The sequence below is a fragment of the Microchirus variegatus genome (genome assembly GCF_963457635.1).
Source record: "Microchirus variegatus genome assembly, chromosome: 17".
Taxonomy (NCBI): domain Eukaryota; kingdom Metazoa; phylum Chordata; class Actinopteri; order Pleuronectiformes; family Soleidae; genus Microchirus; species Microchirus variegatus.
This window is the reverse complement of record NC_139818.1, coordinates 8,716,512-8,733,892: the sequence shown is the minus strand read 5'-3', so window position 1 is coordinate 8,733,892 and position 17,381 is coordinate 8,716,512. Positions and strand designations below refer to the sequence as shown.

Sequence of the window (17,381 nt, the reverse complement as noted above, 5' to 3'; positions counted from 1 at the left end):
ATGTGGGTGAATGTGTGTGTGTGTGTGTGTGTACCTGTATTCCTCTTGGGTAAATATAGGAATGATGGAGGGCTGAAGGACTGTGATCTCGACGCGAGTCGTGCTCTCCTTTACAGGCTCACCATCGTCGTAGGCCACCACCACCAGCTGTCAGTCAAACAACAACACGTAAGGTCAAGGAAACATGCGACATGTGAGGCCGTCTACGGTTTCCACTGTTCGCGTGCTACAAAAGGAAACCACAGATTCCATAAACATGGTTATAAAAGCAGAAGAAAAAAACCCAAAAAACAATATACAGTATAAATATTTTGTCAGCTTAAAGCTGCGGTATGTAACTGCTGGTGATTTTTTTAATGAACAAAAACAATGTAACACTAGACTACCAGAGCTCACTATGGGTTGTTTACAGCCTATCTGTCTTGAAATAAAAAAAAAAAAAAATCACTTCCTGTGTGCAGTGCATTAACACAAGATCTACACGACACAACATCTAAACAGTGCCATGCTTAAAAACACAGTCACATTGAGCTGATATATGTGTTAATAAGTAACAGTTACACACAACAGTTTTAAATGAATGTCTTAACTAAATGTTTGTTGCATTCTATTACTGTTAGACATTGTTCATTAACACAATTAGGGGTTTATTTCACCATGTATGACTATACATTAGAGATCAACGCCTCCACCCCCAAAAAAAAGACATTTTAAGAATAATAATAAAAACAATCTAGATTAAACTACATTAACATTCACAACACATTCGCTAAAGGTGGTCATGCTTTAAAAATAGTCATGATTTAAAATGATGTTAATGTCCATTAAGTGCCGGAGTGGCACATACTTGTATGAAAGGCTCAGTAAGTGCCTATTTAAAGTGCTAAACACTGGAGGTTAGGTTGGAGTTGATGGGCTTAGGTGTTCAGCAGCCTGGCAGGTCGGCACGGATGCTCCTGTATCGTTTCCACGACTGCATGAAGGGAAAACAAGCAGTAGGAGAGCAGCTTTTGTAATAATGGCAGCTCTGCACATACAACCTTAATGGTCTGGCAAAGACTAATGAAACAAATAAAATAATGATTTGAAAGGAGTTTGCAAGTAAAATCGGTGAGTTGCCCTGAGCAGGACACTTTAAAAATACAATGTTACTTGTACTAAGTTACACAGGTTACCCAGTGTCTAGTGTTGCGTTCAAGTGGAACTCATTCGTAATGTTCCAACTTCTGCGACTCCAAGTTAAAATATCCAAACTATCCCTTTAACAGAGCTCCGTTCACAGTATTGTTTATATCTTCAGTCTGACTGTCAGAATGGCCCAGCAGTTAAAATGACTTCGCTAATGAATGCAAGGCCAAAATATAAACCAGAAATAAAGGTCTGTATTTCCATTTCCTTTCTTTGAAAGAAACATAATTTGCAATCATTCGGATTGGAGAGCAGAATGACTGTGTGTCCCACTGGTGAGCTTATTTGTTCCTGCTTAGCCTCTCTTCTTTATTTAATTAGGGGGTAACTGCTGTTAAGTGGACCCACAGGAGTCCTAATAAAGGCCAAACTTAAATATCAAGGCAGGGACATATTGTGTTGTCTCCCTTATTTAGTTGGAAAATTCTCACTGATGCTGCCATTGCCCTTCTTTATATTCATAAAGTTCCAGCGACATCCACTAATGCTCTTATTGCTGGAAACTTTTGCTAATGTCTTCTTTTCTAATCACTTATCAGTCATTACCAACCTGGTAAGAGATCTTTCTTGTCCCTCGTGGATCCAAGTGTATAAAAGTTTGGTCAACATTGTCAAAACATAGCAGGAGGAACACTTAAGCAAGCAAATAAGTGTATTATTTATACAATTATATAATATTTACTGGTTTAAATTGAGTTAGTTCATTGCGGCCCAATCTGATTGAATGCTGTAGATAAAACAGGATTATAGTTAAGGATTGAAATTAAATTGAATAGCATGGATTTTGTTTGTATGTTTGGTCTATTTTTTCATCATTGAAGTATGGAGGCAAATCTGGCAACAACCAAAAAGAAAACAGCTCACTCTTCTGCACCAAAGTCCATAGATAAAAATGTGTGCTTTAAGCTCACAGGGACACAGGAGCTGCTAGTCTATTGCTGTCTCATTTGTTAAGTTTATGTCACTTTGGTAAATCCAAACAAAAGGATTTCAGACACCGACACTTTCAGTGTCACAAAATAACACATCTGGACTTACTGAGAGAGGCAGCAATTTATCAGCATCTCCTGTGTGCAGGGATGTAAAATTCTTTTACGGAAAAAGCTGTTTCGCCGTGATGTATCGTGGTTTTCTCAGTGAAGATTTTACGACAATCTGTGTTTTCCTGTGTTTTCAGGGAGAGTGAATGCACACACACACACACACACACATACACACCTAGACTGATATGTCTGCATCTCATATTACCACACACAAAAAAAAACCTGAACCAGCACTTCAAGCCAAAAAGCTGTCTATTTCAGGTTTAAGCACTCGAACCTTTTGTGCCTGTAATGGGATTGCAGTCATTCAACACATGTGCATTCATCCGCGCACGAGTGATACCTCTGCTCGTGTTGATTTCACTCAAATCCCACCCAATATCTGTACACAGACATTTTTGTTTGACTTATCAGGAGCAAACGAGCCAGAATGAGTCTCCTGAGTGAGGAATGCAGAATCCTTGTTGCGTTAATTAAAGCCCGATGAAAAGACAAAATTAGCATTACCCCGGAGCTCTACTGACGAACACACAGCTGGGAAAAAGGCAGTTTTTGAAACTAATAAGCTTCTGCTTTATATGTACTTTGTACAATGGACGGGGACTCCTGAGGTTGTTTGGTTAAAAAAAAGAAAACGCAACTTTATGTACACAAACGTTGCTGCTAAGCAAGTAGAACGCGAAACTAATGACCACATACATTTTTAATGACTCCATTCATGTGATGTGGTACCAAATTGAGTCCAACAGAAAAAAAAAACGGATACATCTATTGATGTAATAATGTCCGCAGACAGAACCGCAGAGTTTACACTTCGGGGACAAACATCGAGCGATGCAGCATAACTGTATTTACATTGTATATACAGACTCGGCCCCATGTGGCTATGTTTAATATGCCGCGTATATTAAAGTCTGTTGGGAAGTTAATCTTTCCAGCGGGAAAATCTTTTACTGCTCTTTCACTCCACGGTGTCATATTTATTAGTCGTATAATGCAAAGGGGAAATAATAGGGAAATTGCTGCATTGTTGTTGAAAAAGTTGAATGAGGCTGCAAAAAGTATCCAGTTCTAATCAGGGACAAAGGCACCCAACTGAGTGCTACATGGTGTGGCGTGAGTAGTCTTATCAAAAGGCAGATTCAGTTTAATAAGAATGTATGTTCTTGTGCACAATTAGGGCCACACCGTTGGTGTAGTGTTTAGCACTCTTGCTCCTCATTAAGAAGACCTGGTTTCGAGCCCCGGACCAAAAACATGCAATATGGAGATTAGGTCAATTGGACACTCTAAATTGACCGTAGGTGAGCGAGAATGGTTGTTTGTCTCTATATGTAGGGCCTGCAATGGACTGGCGAACTGTCCAGGGTGTGACCCAACCTGGGTTTTTTTTACCACTTTAACAAACAAACAACCATTCACTCTCACACCTACAGTCAATTTAGTGGGTAATTTACCTCATCCCCATATTGCATGTTTTGGACTGTGGGAGGAAACTGGAGACAAACCTGGGTCTTATTGCTGCAAAGGCAAGAGCGCTAACCCACTACACCAACCGTGTGCCCCCACAAAAGTGCCCTAGTATTGATTTGCAACTCTATATTGAAAGTGGAGCACTAAGTGCGGTGATAATGAATTTGAATGAAACAAGTAAACAGTTATGTTGACAGTTAATGTGAACAGTGAACAGTGGTTTCATGGTCTCATGTAGATGAGGAAAGGAAAAATGTTGTCACAAAAACTCTCCCTGCTGCCTCTGTTTGCTTCAGTTGATGCCTCAGAAGTAAATACTTCATTAAATGCCTTACAAAAGAACAGAACTGGCAGAGCGGTGAATATAGTTCAAATTGTATTTAATAACATCATCCGTTTGCTGCAGTGTCCCTGACTCTCTCTTTTGTCTTTTCAGCAGGACAGCACTGCGAGGTCTGTGGTCACAGGGTTCTGTCTCAGACAATCATTTTTGTTCCCAATATTTTTGTTCGATAGTTCCATAAAGCAGAGCAGTAAATACGGTTGAACAGCTGAAGGTGTGAAGGAACAACTGGCTGCTGAACCGTGTCTTTCTTTTCATTTCAGTGTGAATGTGTGTGAATATTTCTTGCTCGAAATATTTTTCATTCTAAAAGTCTCAATAGAGGAAAATACAAGTGGGAATTCTCTATTAAGAGGCTTATTATAGAGGCTTATATAGACTTATTAAAGGTGTGTGGCAAGGGATATCACTAAAAGTGCCCTCAAATACAGGCACACATTGGACGGGAACCGCACCTGTTGCCTTCTGAATTGAATTGAATCATGCTGTGTGGAGAGATTCCCATCGCTTGTTCCATGAGGACATTCCAGTTTGTTTATATGAAGTCGGCCAAGCAACAGAAAACAAATATTAACACTGGAAAGAAATATATTTTACAAAGCCTAACCAAAAGCCTGTACTAAAGAGTGTTTGTCCGTTTGACGAATACTATCTCGATTAATCGAGGACTAGTTTGGTCCGAAAAATATAAGAAAATGATGATCAGTGTTTCTCATACCTGGAAATCATGACGTTCTCAAATGTTTTGTTTTCTTTTAATATTTCTTTCTTATAAAGGGTAAAGAAACCAGAAAATAATTAAATTAAAAATCCAAAAGCTTGTTTCAAATATAAAAATATATATATATATATTTGTTATACATAAAATAGAAAAAATATTTTTAAAAAACACTCAAATTAATGATTCATTTAGTAATTTTAGTGCCAATTTGTTAATGATTAATTTAATAATCAGTTAATAACCATGGTAACACCTCTCAACCTTCAACTTGAAGAGCAGTTTACACCAACACGTACACTCAAGGTCACTGTACAGTGAGAAACAACGAATATCAGCAGATATTTTTAGAGATTAGGAATGATCCTCGTACATCAACGTATCTCTCCGTATCACCTCGACTTATTTCTTTTGCTCATCAGAAAAAAAAGGTACGACTAAACTGAACTCATTTGCATAGTGTAATGCTATTTTTCACTTCAATGACCATTATTCCATATGTCAATATAACTGACAGATACAAGGATTTCTTTCTTTTTTTTTTCTTCATGGTTCTGGCGATGTCACTTTTCATTAACATCTCTGCCTCTTATTTGTAGCTGGATAACAAAAGGCAGGGTTGAAGGAACCTGGTAATGAGCTTTGTGGAGTTATTCTGGTATTACAAATACATACATACATATCTATATTCACATTTCCATTCAAAAAAAATGACAAAACGTTATTTTTTGTTACACTGTGCTCCCAATTGCTTTCTGAACGTATCCCTCCAGTATTGACCCTCGTCTCCACCTTCCTCTTAAATTAATCTCTGACCTGCTTAAGCTTTAAGGCTTTTGCCCTTTGTTTCTGGGATCAGCTGTTTCATAAAGAGAATGTGTGTGTGTGTATGCGTGTTCACACTTACACCAAACTTGAGGTTGGGCTCCTCGTTAAGGTTTACTTTGGTAACCACATGTCCCGTCTGTTCCTCCACATCGAATATGCTGGCAGAGTATGGATAAGCTTCCTGGTCCACTCTGTAGCGCACAAGACCTGCTGGTGTCCCCTGTGAGGAGAATAAACACATTATATGACCTAGTGTCTTTTTAAACATGGAAAACTTTCATGACAAGAGCAAATAAATAAATAAAATAACATTAAATAATAAACATATACACACACACACACACATATATATTGATTTTTTTGATTATTGAAAATCGACAAAATTATATGAAAGAGAGTGATTTAATCACAATTTTAAGCCTATTTATTTTTGTTTTAGCAAAATTCTACTATATTTTTTAGTCAATATTATTGTTTCTAACACACATAAATATCATTCATTTAACAGTAAAAAGCCACAGAAATAAACCAGGTGTCATCTAAGATCATGTAATCATACATGATTATATTTTATGTTAGAGTGTATTGACAGTGCGTAGTCAATAAACGCAAGAAGCGCAAACACAAAAATCACACAAAAAAAAGTCAGAGAATCAACCTGTGTGTGCTTTATATCCATGCACATATATCTCATATATGGGGGTATGGGGTAAAAATATTGAGATATTATTTATAAGCCACAACGACCAGCCTTAGTAGAGACTTTAACTCCAGCAAAAGACAAACTTTTTGTGTAAATATGGCTGTGGGACCTTCACCATTTGTCTTTGTAGAGTAGGTGTCATCGTCTGCAAATTTTGGATCCTGACATTGTTTGGCTACGAGTAATATTACACCAAAGATGCATGAGGAAAATGTGCAGGAGTAGCAGTAGAAGTACAGATGTTCCTCAAAAACGCTTATGAACAGTTACAAATGAATATTTTACATCTTTGTATGAATGTCATATTATAGTATAAAGTTTCTCTTGTATATAGTTCCTGGAACTCTGCCAGCGTCATGACTTTTTTTTTTTTTTTTGGCAAATAACTTTTAAATTAGAGAGGACTGCTAATGCATTTAATTAGTTTGGACCCAAATGTCAAACACACACACACACACACACACACATACTCTGGGAATGAGGTCCAAGTTTAGGGACTCTAATGAAGTGTTATTGATAATAAGCAGCACATCAGTTAGTAAGAATCATTTTGACTGAAAATGTCAGGAAATGTATAAAATCACGTTATTTTATATGAGGTGGCAGACAGGGTAACAGGTTCTAGTGAATAATATCTGCGCTTGCATTAATGAGTACACATATTCTCAGAAATACACAGACTCCCCCTCTCTTCCTGTTCTTTCAGTATATGTTATGATTTGGTACCGTATACATAAATATGAATATAACTGAATGTCACAAACCTAAATTAATGGTCAACATAAACCCTGTATACTCACTGCAACAGATGTAATGTAACTCAATGTAACTTTTTTCGTCCATTAAAAAATCTGCCATTTAAGCAAGTACTTATACACGTTGTCCTCTATGTACACAAAGTGCTTTACCGTCTGAATACAGTTTACAATGTGAAAAACTATGTCCATGTTGCAGTTATTGGCTACTAATGTGTCTATTCTAAATACATAACTTTATAAATAATTCAATAAATCCCAAAAGTTCTGTATAATTTTACCCCATTATTTCTTGTTATTAATAATTGAACATGAATTCTGACATTTTTCATGACGGAATAATCCAAAATGTGGACTGCTGGAATGTGGAATGTCATTGTTATTTTTCTGATGATTATTTTTGACTAAAGTCTCCTAATGTTTCACAAGTTGTGTGACTTATTGTGTTGATATTTTAAACTATACTTTACTCTGAAGCACCTTGTATTTCTGCACCACCATGTCAGCATCATTTTTTTTTTTTTATATAATCAGAAAAAAGAAAATACGAAGGAAAACTGCATTTGCCACAAAGCCATTCATTTTCTCTTTAACTGTCAGTGTGTGTGTCCACACACTGTGAGTTTTCCTTGACCGACACCAAACTACACTGAGTCAGCACAATGTCACACTGACATATTCTCAGTGGTTTGAACATCAGGGTTAAATCCTGAGCCTGAAGAGTATAAAAGACATGTGGATGCAAATATCATTCATAACCTTCAGACCCAATCTATTTTGGAGCCTCTGTACTATCTGCTATACGGCTTTTAAGCTTCTTTTTAGTGCCTTGTCTGAGCATTTATAGTCTACATTTTGGATAGTGTACAGTATGACCAAGCAGAGTCTGCTTTGATGCCTAAACCTCTAAACCTAAAAAAAAAACCTCTGAATCACTTCAGCTGATGTAGGACGGCACCAAAGCACAGGACTTACACTATAAGGAGGAATAACGATCATAAATTAGACCATGTTTTTCTTGATTTGGTCAGAAATGACAACTTTTTTTTTTACATTTCAGTTCTGTAACCAAATAAAAGGCTGTGACTCAGCAAATCCTCACCAGGCCCATTCATAGTTTCAGTGTCAGCACATCTGCGGAATGTCAGAGCAACGCAGAGCCTCGTTTTAAGTATGAATGGCACTGTGAGCGTGTATATGTGGTTCTTAAAGGTCACATAGAGTGGTCCTGTTGCACATAAATGTTAGTTATAGAGGTCTACTTACATATATTAACTTGTTTTTATGGTCAAAAACCTCCTAGTTTCTGTAAACTAGCCGATAGAAATCCTCTTTTCTGACAGTGTTTTTCAGCCGCGATGTTTCAGAGTGAACTTTCACCCCCAGAAGACAGAGTCTTGTGATTGGCCAGTACTATCCAGCACATCCGTTCTCAGAAGCGCAGCGCCCCCCTCTGGAACGGCGGATGCACTGCTCCTCATTATCAAAACATTGTTTAAACAGTGTTTAAAAATAGCTTCGTCACGACTCCCCGCCGCAGTCCCTTTTATGACTTTAAACCGGAGTCAGACCCAGAGTCTGAAGACACTGTTGCTCGTGAAACACCTCCACAACGGACGTTATTCTTCTTCTGCGGTTCAATGTATGTAACCGGATGTGCCCGGACTACCACCCGGAGGAGGACGATCGGTTGTTCAGGAGAACCGTTGCTTACGTAACTATTACGGGATTTTCAGTGATCTCGTTGAGCCCCGCGATTACAATAAAACACAACGTTCTCAGCAGTGGCTGAACTGTTTGTTTCGAACCGTCAGGCTTCATAAACAAGGTAATGACGCAGATACACACCAAAAAAAACAGCGATAATAGGAACTTCCGGTCTAGTTCCACTTTAAACTATAATTTGTTTTTGGGGGAATATCAAAAAAGACTTGCTGTAACCAAGGGCATGTGAGTGGAAAAAGGAAGAAAATAACACGAGTGTCACCTTATCTATTCTCTCAATGTAGTATCTAAAGCATGTGTGAGGAAGAGGAAACACCTGAGTTCTCACAGTAGGATTAAAGACCACCTCTTTTTTTTTTTTTTTTTTTTTTTTTTTTTATCTTGTGTTGACATGACTATAACTTATGCAGCACAAGATAAAATAAATAACTTCCTGGTGCTGCTGGGTTGCCATAGATCTTCATCTTTGTTACGGATAGCTTTAGAGAGAGAAAGGAGCTGCAACTTGCATTATCTGGGAATTGTGAGAAAGGCTTTAAGTGCCAGTTCTCCTTTTAGCTTGCTGTACAGTGTGGCTTTTAAACAAAAGAGGAGTTACAAATAAAATATGTTATTCATAAGGAATAAAGTCACCTCCTCTGAAATGGCTGAATAAACTTTATGAGACTATTTACACCACTGTATTTTAATGTTGGTCATCATGGTAGCTCAATATTCTTCTCAGGCGTATAAAGTTTGACTGAGGATGGATTACTGAACAGGCCTACGAGGCACAAGCCCCCGGGGCCGCACAGCAAAATAACACTGGTTATTATGTGATGTCTGTCTGGGCTGGGGCCCATTCTGTGCCCAGGAACCCACTGGCTCAATCCATCCCAGCAGCAAGCAGAACAAATTGAGAGGAAATAAAGTGTATCGCTGGAATTGTACTACAAATGACCAAATACCAAACTAGAATCAGGGTATCTGCAGGTTTCAGCGAGTCAAATTAAAGACTTTTAAGATCTTTTTAATGCCACCTTGAATTAAATTTAAGACCAAAAACACTATTAATATAGGCGATATAGATAGAGGCTGTATTACAACCCAAGCATAGCATGTGTGAAACTTTGAAAATGCATATCGTCCAGCCAACTCTCAATAAATTTGCACTTAGCCATAGTCGCAGACTAGCTAGCAAGCATGCAGATAACCATCTATTAGAGCACCTCCCTGCATCTTCTTCTCGAAGTACTGCGAGAAAAAAAAAAAAAAATATAAAATGAAATAGTCCTGTCCTGCAAAGACCAGCATATAGCATTTTTAATGAATTTAAGACATTTTAAGGCCTTAATTTTAGTTACATGAACTTAGGACCTTTTAAGACTTTTTAAGGATGAACAGACACCCTGAGAGTATATACAGGGGACCGTATCTATGTTCCCCGGGTCCTATGTTCCCCGGGTCCTATGTTCCCCGCTTTGTATGTGACCGGGGAACATAGGACCCTTTCTCTAAACCTTATCCTAACCCTACCCTTTTTCAAAAAAAGGGTCCTATGTTCCCCTGTCACATACAAAGTGGACCTTTTTTGGGAAAAACGGGGAACATAGGACCCGGGGAACATAGGTACGACCCCATATACAGTATGTTGACCAAGGCCTAACGTCGTCACTTTAAATGCAATCAAGCCTCAAAGCTAAGTCAACTCCTGGAACCAAAACAACATTTGATGGGTTCTACCTTTGCCCCTGCCACCACATCCTATATAACGTTGGTAAAAATCTCTTGAGTAGTTTTGCTGTAATCCTGCAAACAATCCAACAGACAAACACAGCAGGGGAAGAGCGCAAACCACTGCTGCCAACACCAAAAAACAGGACATTGCAAGTAGGAAGGTGATGCAAGCATTTGCCAAGAATCAGTGTGTTATTCCACAGCAATGGCAATTTTGTGAACCCCCCCCCATTAGAAACCTCTTTTAATGTAACCAAAAAATTGGCCATTTCAGATATTTTGTATTCATAATTTGAAAATGATAGATCCTTTGTATGTAAATAAATGAGTTAGGGCAATACTTTCTGGCCGGGTCAGTGTCCTAGGAGGCTCAGTCCATTTAGCCTGTGGCTCCCTGTGAAAGGCTAAAATCTGACTCACTTTCCAGATAAAAAACATACTTTAACCCCCTTCGTAGATACTGTCACTCTACATATGTCTGATTTCATTACTTAATTATTTACTCAATTCATTCATTCATTCACTGTCTTTATCCTCCACATTAGGGTTGCGGGGAGCTGGACCAATCCCAGCTGAGATTGGAGCTTGAAAAGTGGAGTCACACCATGGACAGGTTGCCAGTCCATCACAGGGCCACATACAGAGACAAACAACCATTTACTCTCACATTCACACCTAGGGCCATTTTAGTGTTCAATTAAGCTCTGCATGTTTTTGGACTGTGGGAGGAAACCATAGTACCTGGAGAAAACCCATAAGCACACTGGGAGAACTGCATAGAGGAAGGTTGCAAAGTGTGGACCAAATGCCAGATTTTTTTCTGTGATAATCTGGTTTTATTTCTTGAGAAATGTATAAAAAAGCAAAAACACAAAAACCCCTTGCATAACTTTACAGTAAGTGAAGAACAATATCCCGAATCCATACACTCAATTGAATCCACTTCAAAAGTTAATGGGCTTGTCTCATCCTCCAATCAAGTTGAATGGAAATCAGTTCAGTAGTTTTCTCCCATGACAGAGCGGAAGCACCAAAAATCTAACCATCTCAAAAAAAAAAAATGCAAACATGATGCACTGGGGACAAGTATCATTATTTTGCATCATCCTCACCCACTTTGTGGGGGAACTGCCTGTGAAAGAGTGTGTGATGTTACGGCAGCCGCTTAAAATGCTCACCGCAGGGTCAGAGTCGTTGGCCGTCACTGTGGTTACGAGGGTTCCCTTGACGGCATTTGGGGCAACCATTCCTCGGTACACTGAACGGCTGAATACTGGAGAGAAGTCGTTCATGTCCTGGAGAGACACAAACACACAAGCATGTAAACACACAGTTAATGAGGCTCTGTTTGTTTTCCAGTAAACACATTAAACGTGACACATTTATAACTGTAATCACGTACAACCACACTTTGTAGGCTAGGCTGTTTTTTTACTCACCCTCTTATTAACTGAATTAAAGCTGTAGATGGCAGAAACATTGTTGATTGGGGTTCATCTCCGGGTCATTTAAACTGCAGTGTGTTACTTTTAAATTCAAACCAATGTCAGATGAGTCTATCAGCTCAGTTCTGGTGTTTGGATCTTGTGTTGCCCAGCAAAAATGGTTGTGGGTGTTTGTTACATTTCAAAATCATCTTGTTTTTTTTATTGAAAAAACTACTTGGTAAACTACTGATTTACCACACACTTCATTCAATTTGGACTGCATCTCAATCTATCTGAGATTGAGTATGAGTCTTGAAAGGTTGTATACACCTCCCAAATGCCTCCGTATCTAACTGGATATACAGTGCCTACAACCAATCAAACCAATGACCTGGGTGACCGTGCTTGTTGTTGTTTCTTAGGAGCGATGATTATCGAGTAATGGTATCAAACGACTTTTGCCCGTGGGGAGCTCTGTGAAGCAAGTTACTTAAAATGGAAGCAACAGCCGAATCAAATGACAGCTGCTCTTCGGTGGCAACTAGACGTTGCTTCTCTGTCATCATCATGTTAAGCCCCACTCTAGCATGCCAGGGTAAAAAAAAAATCCCATTTGTGATTGGTTCTATATTTTCGGATATTCCATAGTTGGTCAAAACGACGTCCTTGCCAGACGAGTCTGCAGAGCAAAACCAAATTGTTGGCAGATTCGGCTGGGTTCACCCAGGCTAATGAGTTCCCACAATGCTAATTAAACCCAACCAATTAAATCAGCTCCATGTCTTTCTCCCTGTGTTTCGCAGTATTGTGGTGTTTAGATCTCATGTGGCCCAGCACATATGGTTGGAGGTGTTTGTTCTGTTGCCCAAAACTTTCTTTTTTTGTTGTTGGAAAAGCTACTTGGTCTCCATGTTGCGGATTTACTGCGCTCTCCTTTGAATTTAGTCTGGCTAATGCTAGACAGCATCTGAATCTTTGAGATTGAATAAGAGCCTGGGAAGCCTGAAGTCACCTTTCGCTCTATATGCAATTGGATAGACGTACAATCGATCAGACCTATGATCCGGATGACGTAGCCAGACTGACAGAAAGCATGTCAACAAACAAGCTTGTTGCACTTTCTAGCAGCTATAGCTATATCTACAACTTTCTTCCTGGGGGAGTTCTGTAGAGCAAGTTGCTTAAAATGGAAGCAACGACCAAATCCAAAGATATCTGCTATTTGGTGGCTTCAATGCTGGATGTATACAAGAGCTGCTAAATTTGGCTGCTCTGTCGTTAACGTGTTAAGCCCGCCTCTAGCGCACCAGGGGTATGTGATTAATACTCGTTGGTCAAAGATTTAGTTGGCCAAAATGGCGTCCTTGCCTGTCTGCAGAGTAAAAGCTAATTCAGAATTCTGGGTTCATCCAGGCTACCTTGAACTAAAAAGGCTTCGGCAACTACAGATCACACACACTCACCATTATTCTGACAGTGACGGATGCTAATCCAGGAGGCATGGTCCCCTCACTATCATAGGCCTCCACTGTGAACATGTACGTGGCTTCGGTGTTAGTCAACGCCTCGTAGTCCAGGACCTTAAGCACCGAAAGCTCTCCCGTTACTGGGTCGAGGTGGAAAAGCTGAGCGATCTCTGGGTCCAATTCTTCACTTCTGATTTGATACGTGAGGTTGGAGCTGAGGTCATCATCTATCGCCTAAAAGTAAAGAAAAAGAGAGGAGCATGTCAGAGGAATGGGAATAAATAATTACCATTATCTTGGGAGATCAAGAGCCTGTTCAATTTTTCACATGTGCCAGAAGGACAATGTTATATGTACATCGTGCCATGTCTGTTTCACACACTGTGGTTGTATAACTATTATCCAGCCGGTGGTCAATAACAGACTTTTCCATTAACTAACAACTTCCCTGTAAAACTTGAGATAAAAGTCACTTTTTTCTAATTTACATTCTACCACAAATACCACTGTGTCACATTATAACTGACTCTTTATGATGTTGCCAATGCTGGTTGTATGCGAATTTAGGTTTATATTTCTAAGTCCATAAATCTAAGTACGAGTATTACGAGTCTCATTGGCTGTAAATGGGCACCGGATGTAAGATTTAATGTACTTTTATTAAACTCTAGGTCTCAGGCAGGAACTGCAGTTTAATCCAAAGAGGCTCAAAGTGACATTAAAGTGTGGTTTATTCTTCATGGCTTGACACTTTAATTGTCACTCGACAAAACTTAACGAGTTGCACAGCGCTTTTGTTTTAAAGCAGCGGTGGAGGGTCTCAGTCGTCTCCATGGTAACCAACCACACACTATCCTCCAGTCGGCCATTCCTGATCAATTTATCCTTCTGTCTGCTTGTTCATCTGTATGTATGTGCTGCCTTTTCTTTGTGTTGATAATGAATGGGTTTGATGCGATTGTGGAAGAAGAGATTTGGAATTTTCTATGACTGAATGGACAACAGACCAGAATTTACCCTGCCTTCTGACCTGTCGGCTGGGATTGGCACCAGCAGCTCCACAACCCTCATAAGGGAGGAAGATAATGGATGGATGAAAGGACAACAGGAGACTAGACGTGGTCAGTATGGCACAGAACCAATCAAGAATGCAACCAGGAGAAGATGATTTGATGGTGTTCCAGTTTAGGATGAGACATCTTGATGTTGACAGTGATTAGCACTCTCAAAATATGACATATCAGATACATAAGAAAAGTGTACAGGAGCTGGTCAGAAAAGGAAATTGTTGAGCAATGCCATCTTTCTATGTTTGAGCCTTGATATATTTCAAAGTGGAGAGTAATGGCGTATCAATCAGGCTTAAGTGAGATGATGTTGACACTGTTTAGTTGAGTATCTAGTATTCAAACCGGTTAATGATGGCATTCTGCAGAATGCTTGATGCTTGCCATAGACACTGTTCTGATCTGTAGTAGCCACTACTATGTATGATGTTATAAGTTATAAGATAAGGTAATACAACCCCCAAATTACTTAAATAACTGACATTTCTGCTGTTTCTGTCACAGAAAAAGAACAACACAGTTTAGAGAGCTGGAGAACAGGGGAATAGTTGCTATGGATGCTCTTTCAGACACACAGAAACTGATTAACTATTTCATACAGGGAAAAACAATGCAATCATTTCATTTCATTTCACTTTTGTGAAAGAAGCCGTGTAATAATTGATGTAACATGCACCTCCATGATTCATGTCCTGCATCATCTTGCCAGGGACCAGCAACATAATATATTCACTTGATATGTTCTCTGTTTCTTCTTTCACTAAATAAATAAATCATAACCATAACACACAACTGTTTAAACATCATAAGGGTTGCTTGACACTCACTTTGTGGTGTCAGTAATTATTAAAGAAAGTAAAAGGAATATGTTGGCAGCAGCAATGCAGCAGATCCATGTTTCCTGATGGCTGCACGTACTGTGTGTATATACTCCGTTTCATCTTTGTTTTGTTTGCTTTTTTTTTTTTTTTACAGATGAATGTTCTTAAAGTGTGTAAGAACTGGCCACATCCAACAGTTAGACTGTAGAGTGTTAGCGACTCCACACGTCTCCCTTTCCCAAGTGTCACAAACCAGAAAGGTTGTTTTCATAGTATGCTTCCACTTATGTATGCCTCTGTAAAACAAGACCCTTAACTTAATTATGTCTAAAAGGCTAAGTTTGAGGGAGGACAGTGGGGCCCATGGGGCTAACGGTTGCCCACAAAAGGGTTTTATTCAGCCTGCTGTACCTATATTAAAATAAATGAATAAATAAAATATGGTATGGTATATACACTAAGGGCCTGATTTACTAAGATTCCAAATAGAGAGCGCTAAATTGCTTGCGCGAGCAGAAAGACTGTGGCCGCTACTGGATTACGTTTTGCGGGTGAACTACTAAGATTGCGGCCGCAATTGACTACAGGCGCAGAAGTGGTTAAGACCGCCCTATTTAAATGAGGATTTTGCACGAGTCAAGAGTTGTCCACATGGAGAAAGAGTAGACTCAACGGAAGCGCAGAATGAAATTTGAAGCCACTGAACAGAAAGTGACGTTCAGCGATGAGCTGATAACTGAGATCGAGGCATAATATGACGTCCTTGTTCCCCGGGTCCATAGGAACTTTTTATATTATTATTATTATTATAATCCTGCGTCGGTATTTTGGACAGCTCCATCATTACCTGACGTATCAAACAAAGAAAACTATGGACTACGGATGTTGCCGTAAAAAAAAAAAGAAGAAGGTGCTGCGCTCTCCTCCTGACTCGCCTGCAGCTCACTGACAGCTGCCAGGGAGCGAGTTCTGCTGTTTCTCTGAAGATAACACATAAGTCTAATTTCAATGGATGTGTGACTTTTTTGTCAATATGTAAATAAATAAATAAAGCAGATCATCACAACAGCTTAGTCCCAGTACGTCCCTGGTTTCATCTGTGTTCATTCAGTCAGGCTGAGTTTCCATTACGCGTGCCAACGGCCTTTGATCTGACGTCAGAGGCGACGGGACAATCGATATAGATCAGGGGTTCTCAAAGTTTTGATACCTGAGGGCCAATTCAGGAACCCAACATTGGACTGAGGGCCACCAAAGGAAAAGTGTAATAATTTTAATGACCAGATTGCAGTTCTACAGTTTACACTTATTGGTCTGTATCCAGTAATGTCCAATAAACATTCAACACGCTTAGTAGCTCCTAGATTAAAACTATCAACTGTAATTCATTGCGGGCCGCCAGAAATGTTTCTGCGGGCCGCCATTGGCCCGCGGGCCGCACTTTGAGAACCAATGATATAGATGATATATCTATAGCTGATTCAGATAGTTACATTAAATAGTGATTGTTGTGAATATTTATTGCATTTAAATGTGTCTGGAACTGGAAGGGTTAGGGTTAGGGTAACCTGCCTGTGAGGTTTTGGTGACATGTGCGCACTGTGCCACCTGCGCTTCGCCGTGCACCGAGAGTAGATCAGGTTAGAGCTGGACCCGTTAAGGTAAAGCGGGGTTCCCCGTTCCTCCGGTCTTAACCGGGGAACATAGGTACGACCCCTCCTTGAACCACAAACTGCAGACCAAGGTAAGCCCATACCAGTACAAACACGCATTTCTCCTATGGATATCTATATTTAAGCCAGTTGCCAGTTAAGACCTGCCTTTCAAACGTGATAAATATAGACGCTAAAATAAGCACCACAATCAGTTTCAGGTTTGATAAATCACTTTGCGCGTGCTAAAATAACATATTTACATTTTCTCCTCCCATCACACGCAAAATAGGGTGTAAACGCTCCATATTGCATATGCATTAAGGCAAGAACGCTAAATGGGTTGCGAGTGCTATTTTGCCCGTCCCGAGGGATGTGCTCCTCGTTGCGCCCTGTTAGTAGATCAGCATCAACGCTAATCTGCACGCGCAAAGATTTAGTAAATCAGGCCCTATG

General features: G+C 39.5%; 1 protein-coding gene across 1 annotated transcript in view; it reads right to left on the bottom strand.

Moving 5' to 3' along the window:
• LOC310939461 (protocadherin-15-like) overlaps positions 1-17,381 on the bottom strand; it is a gene marked incomplete at its 3' end in the record, with an annotated part of 234,158 nt that overhangs the window by 87,748 nt on the left and 129,029 nt on the right. Inside the window, exons 22-25 of the mRNA XM_083904226.1 lie at positions 13,383-13,619; positions 11,671-11,787; positions 5,673-5,813; positions 35-147 (exon numbers count right to left, since the gene is read on the bottom strand). Of these exons, the coding sequence (XP_083760352.1) occupies positions 35-147; positions 5,673-5,813; positions 11,671-11,787; positions 13,383-13,619 (608 nt within the window). The remainder of the gene's footprint in view (positions 1-34; positions 148-5,672; positions 5,814-11,670; positions 11,788-13,382; positions 13,620-17,381) is intronic.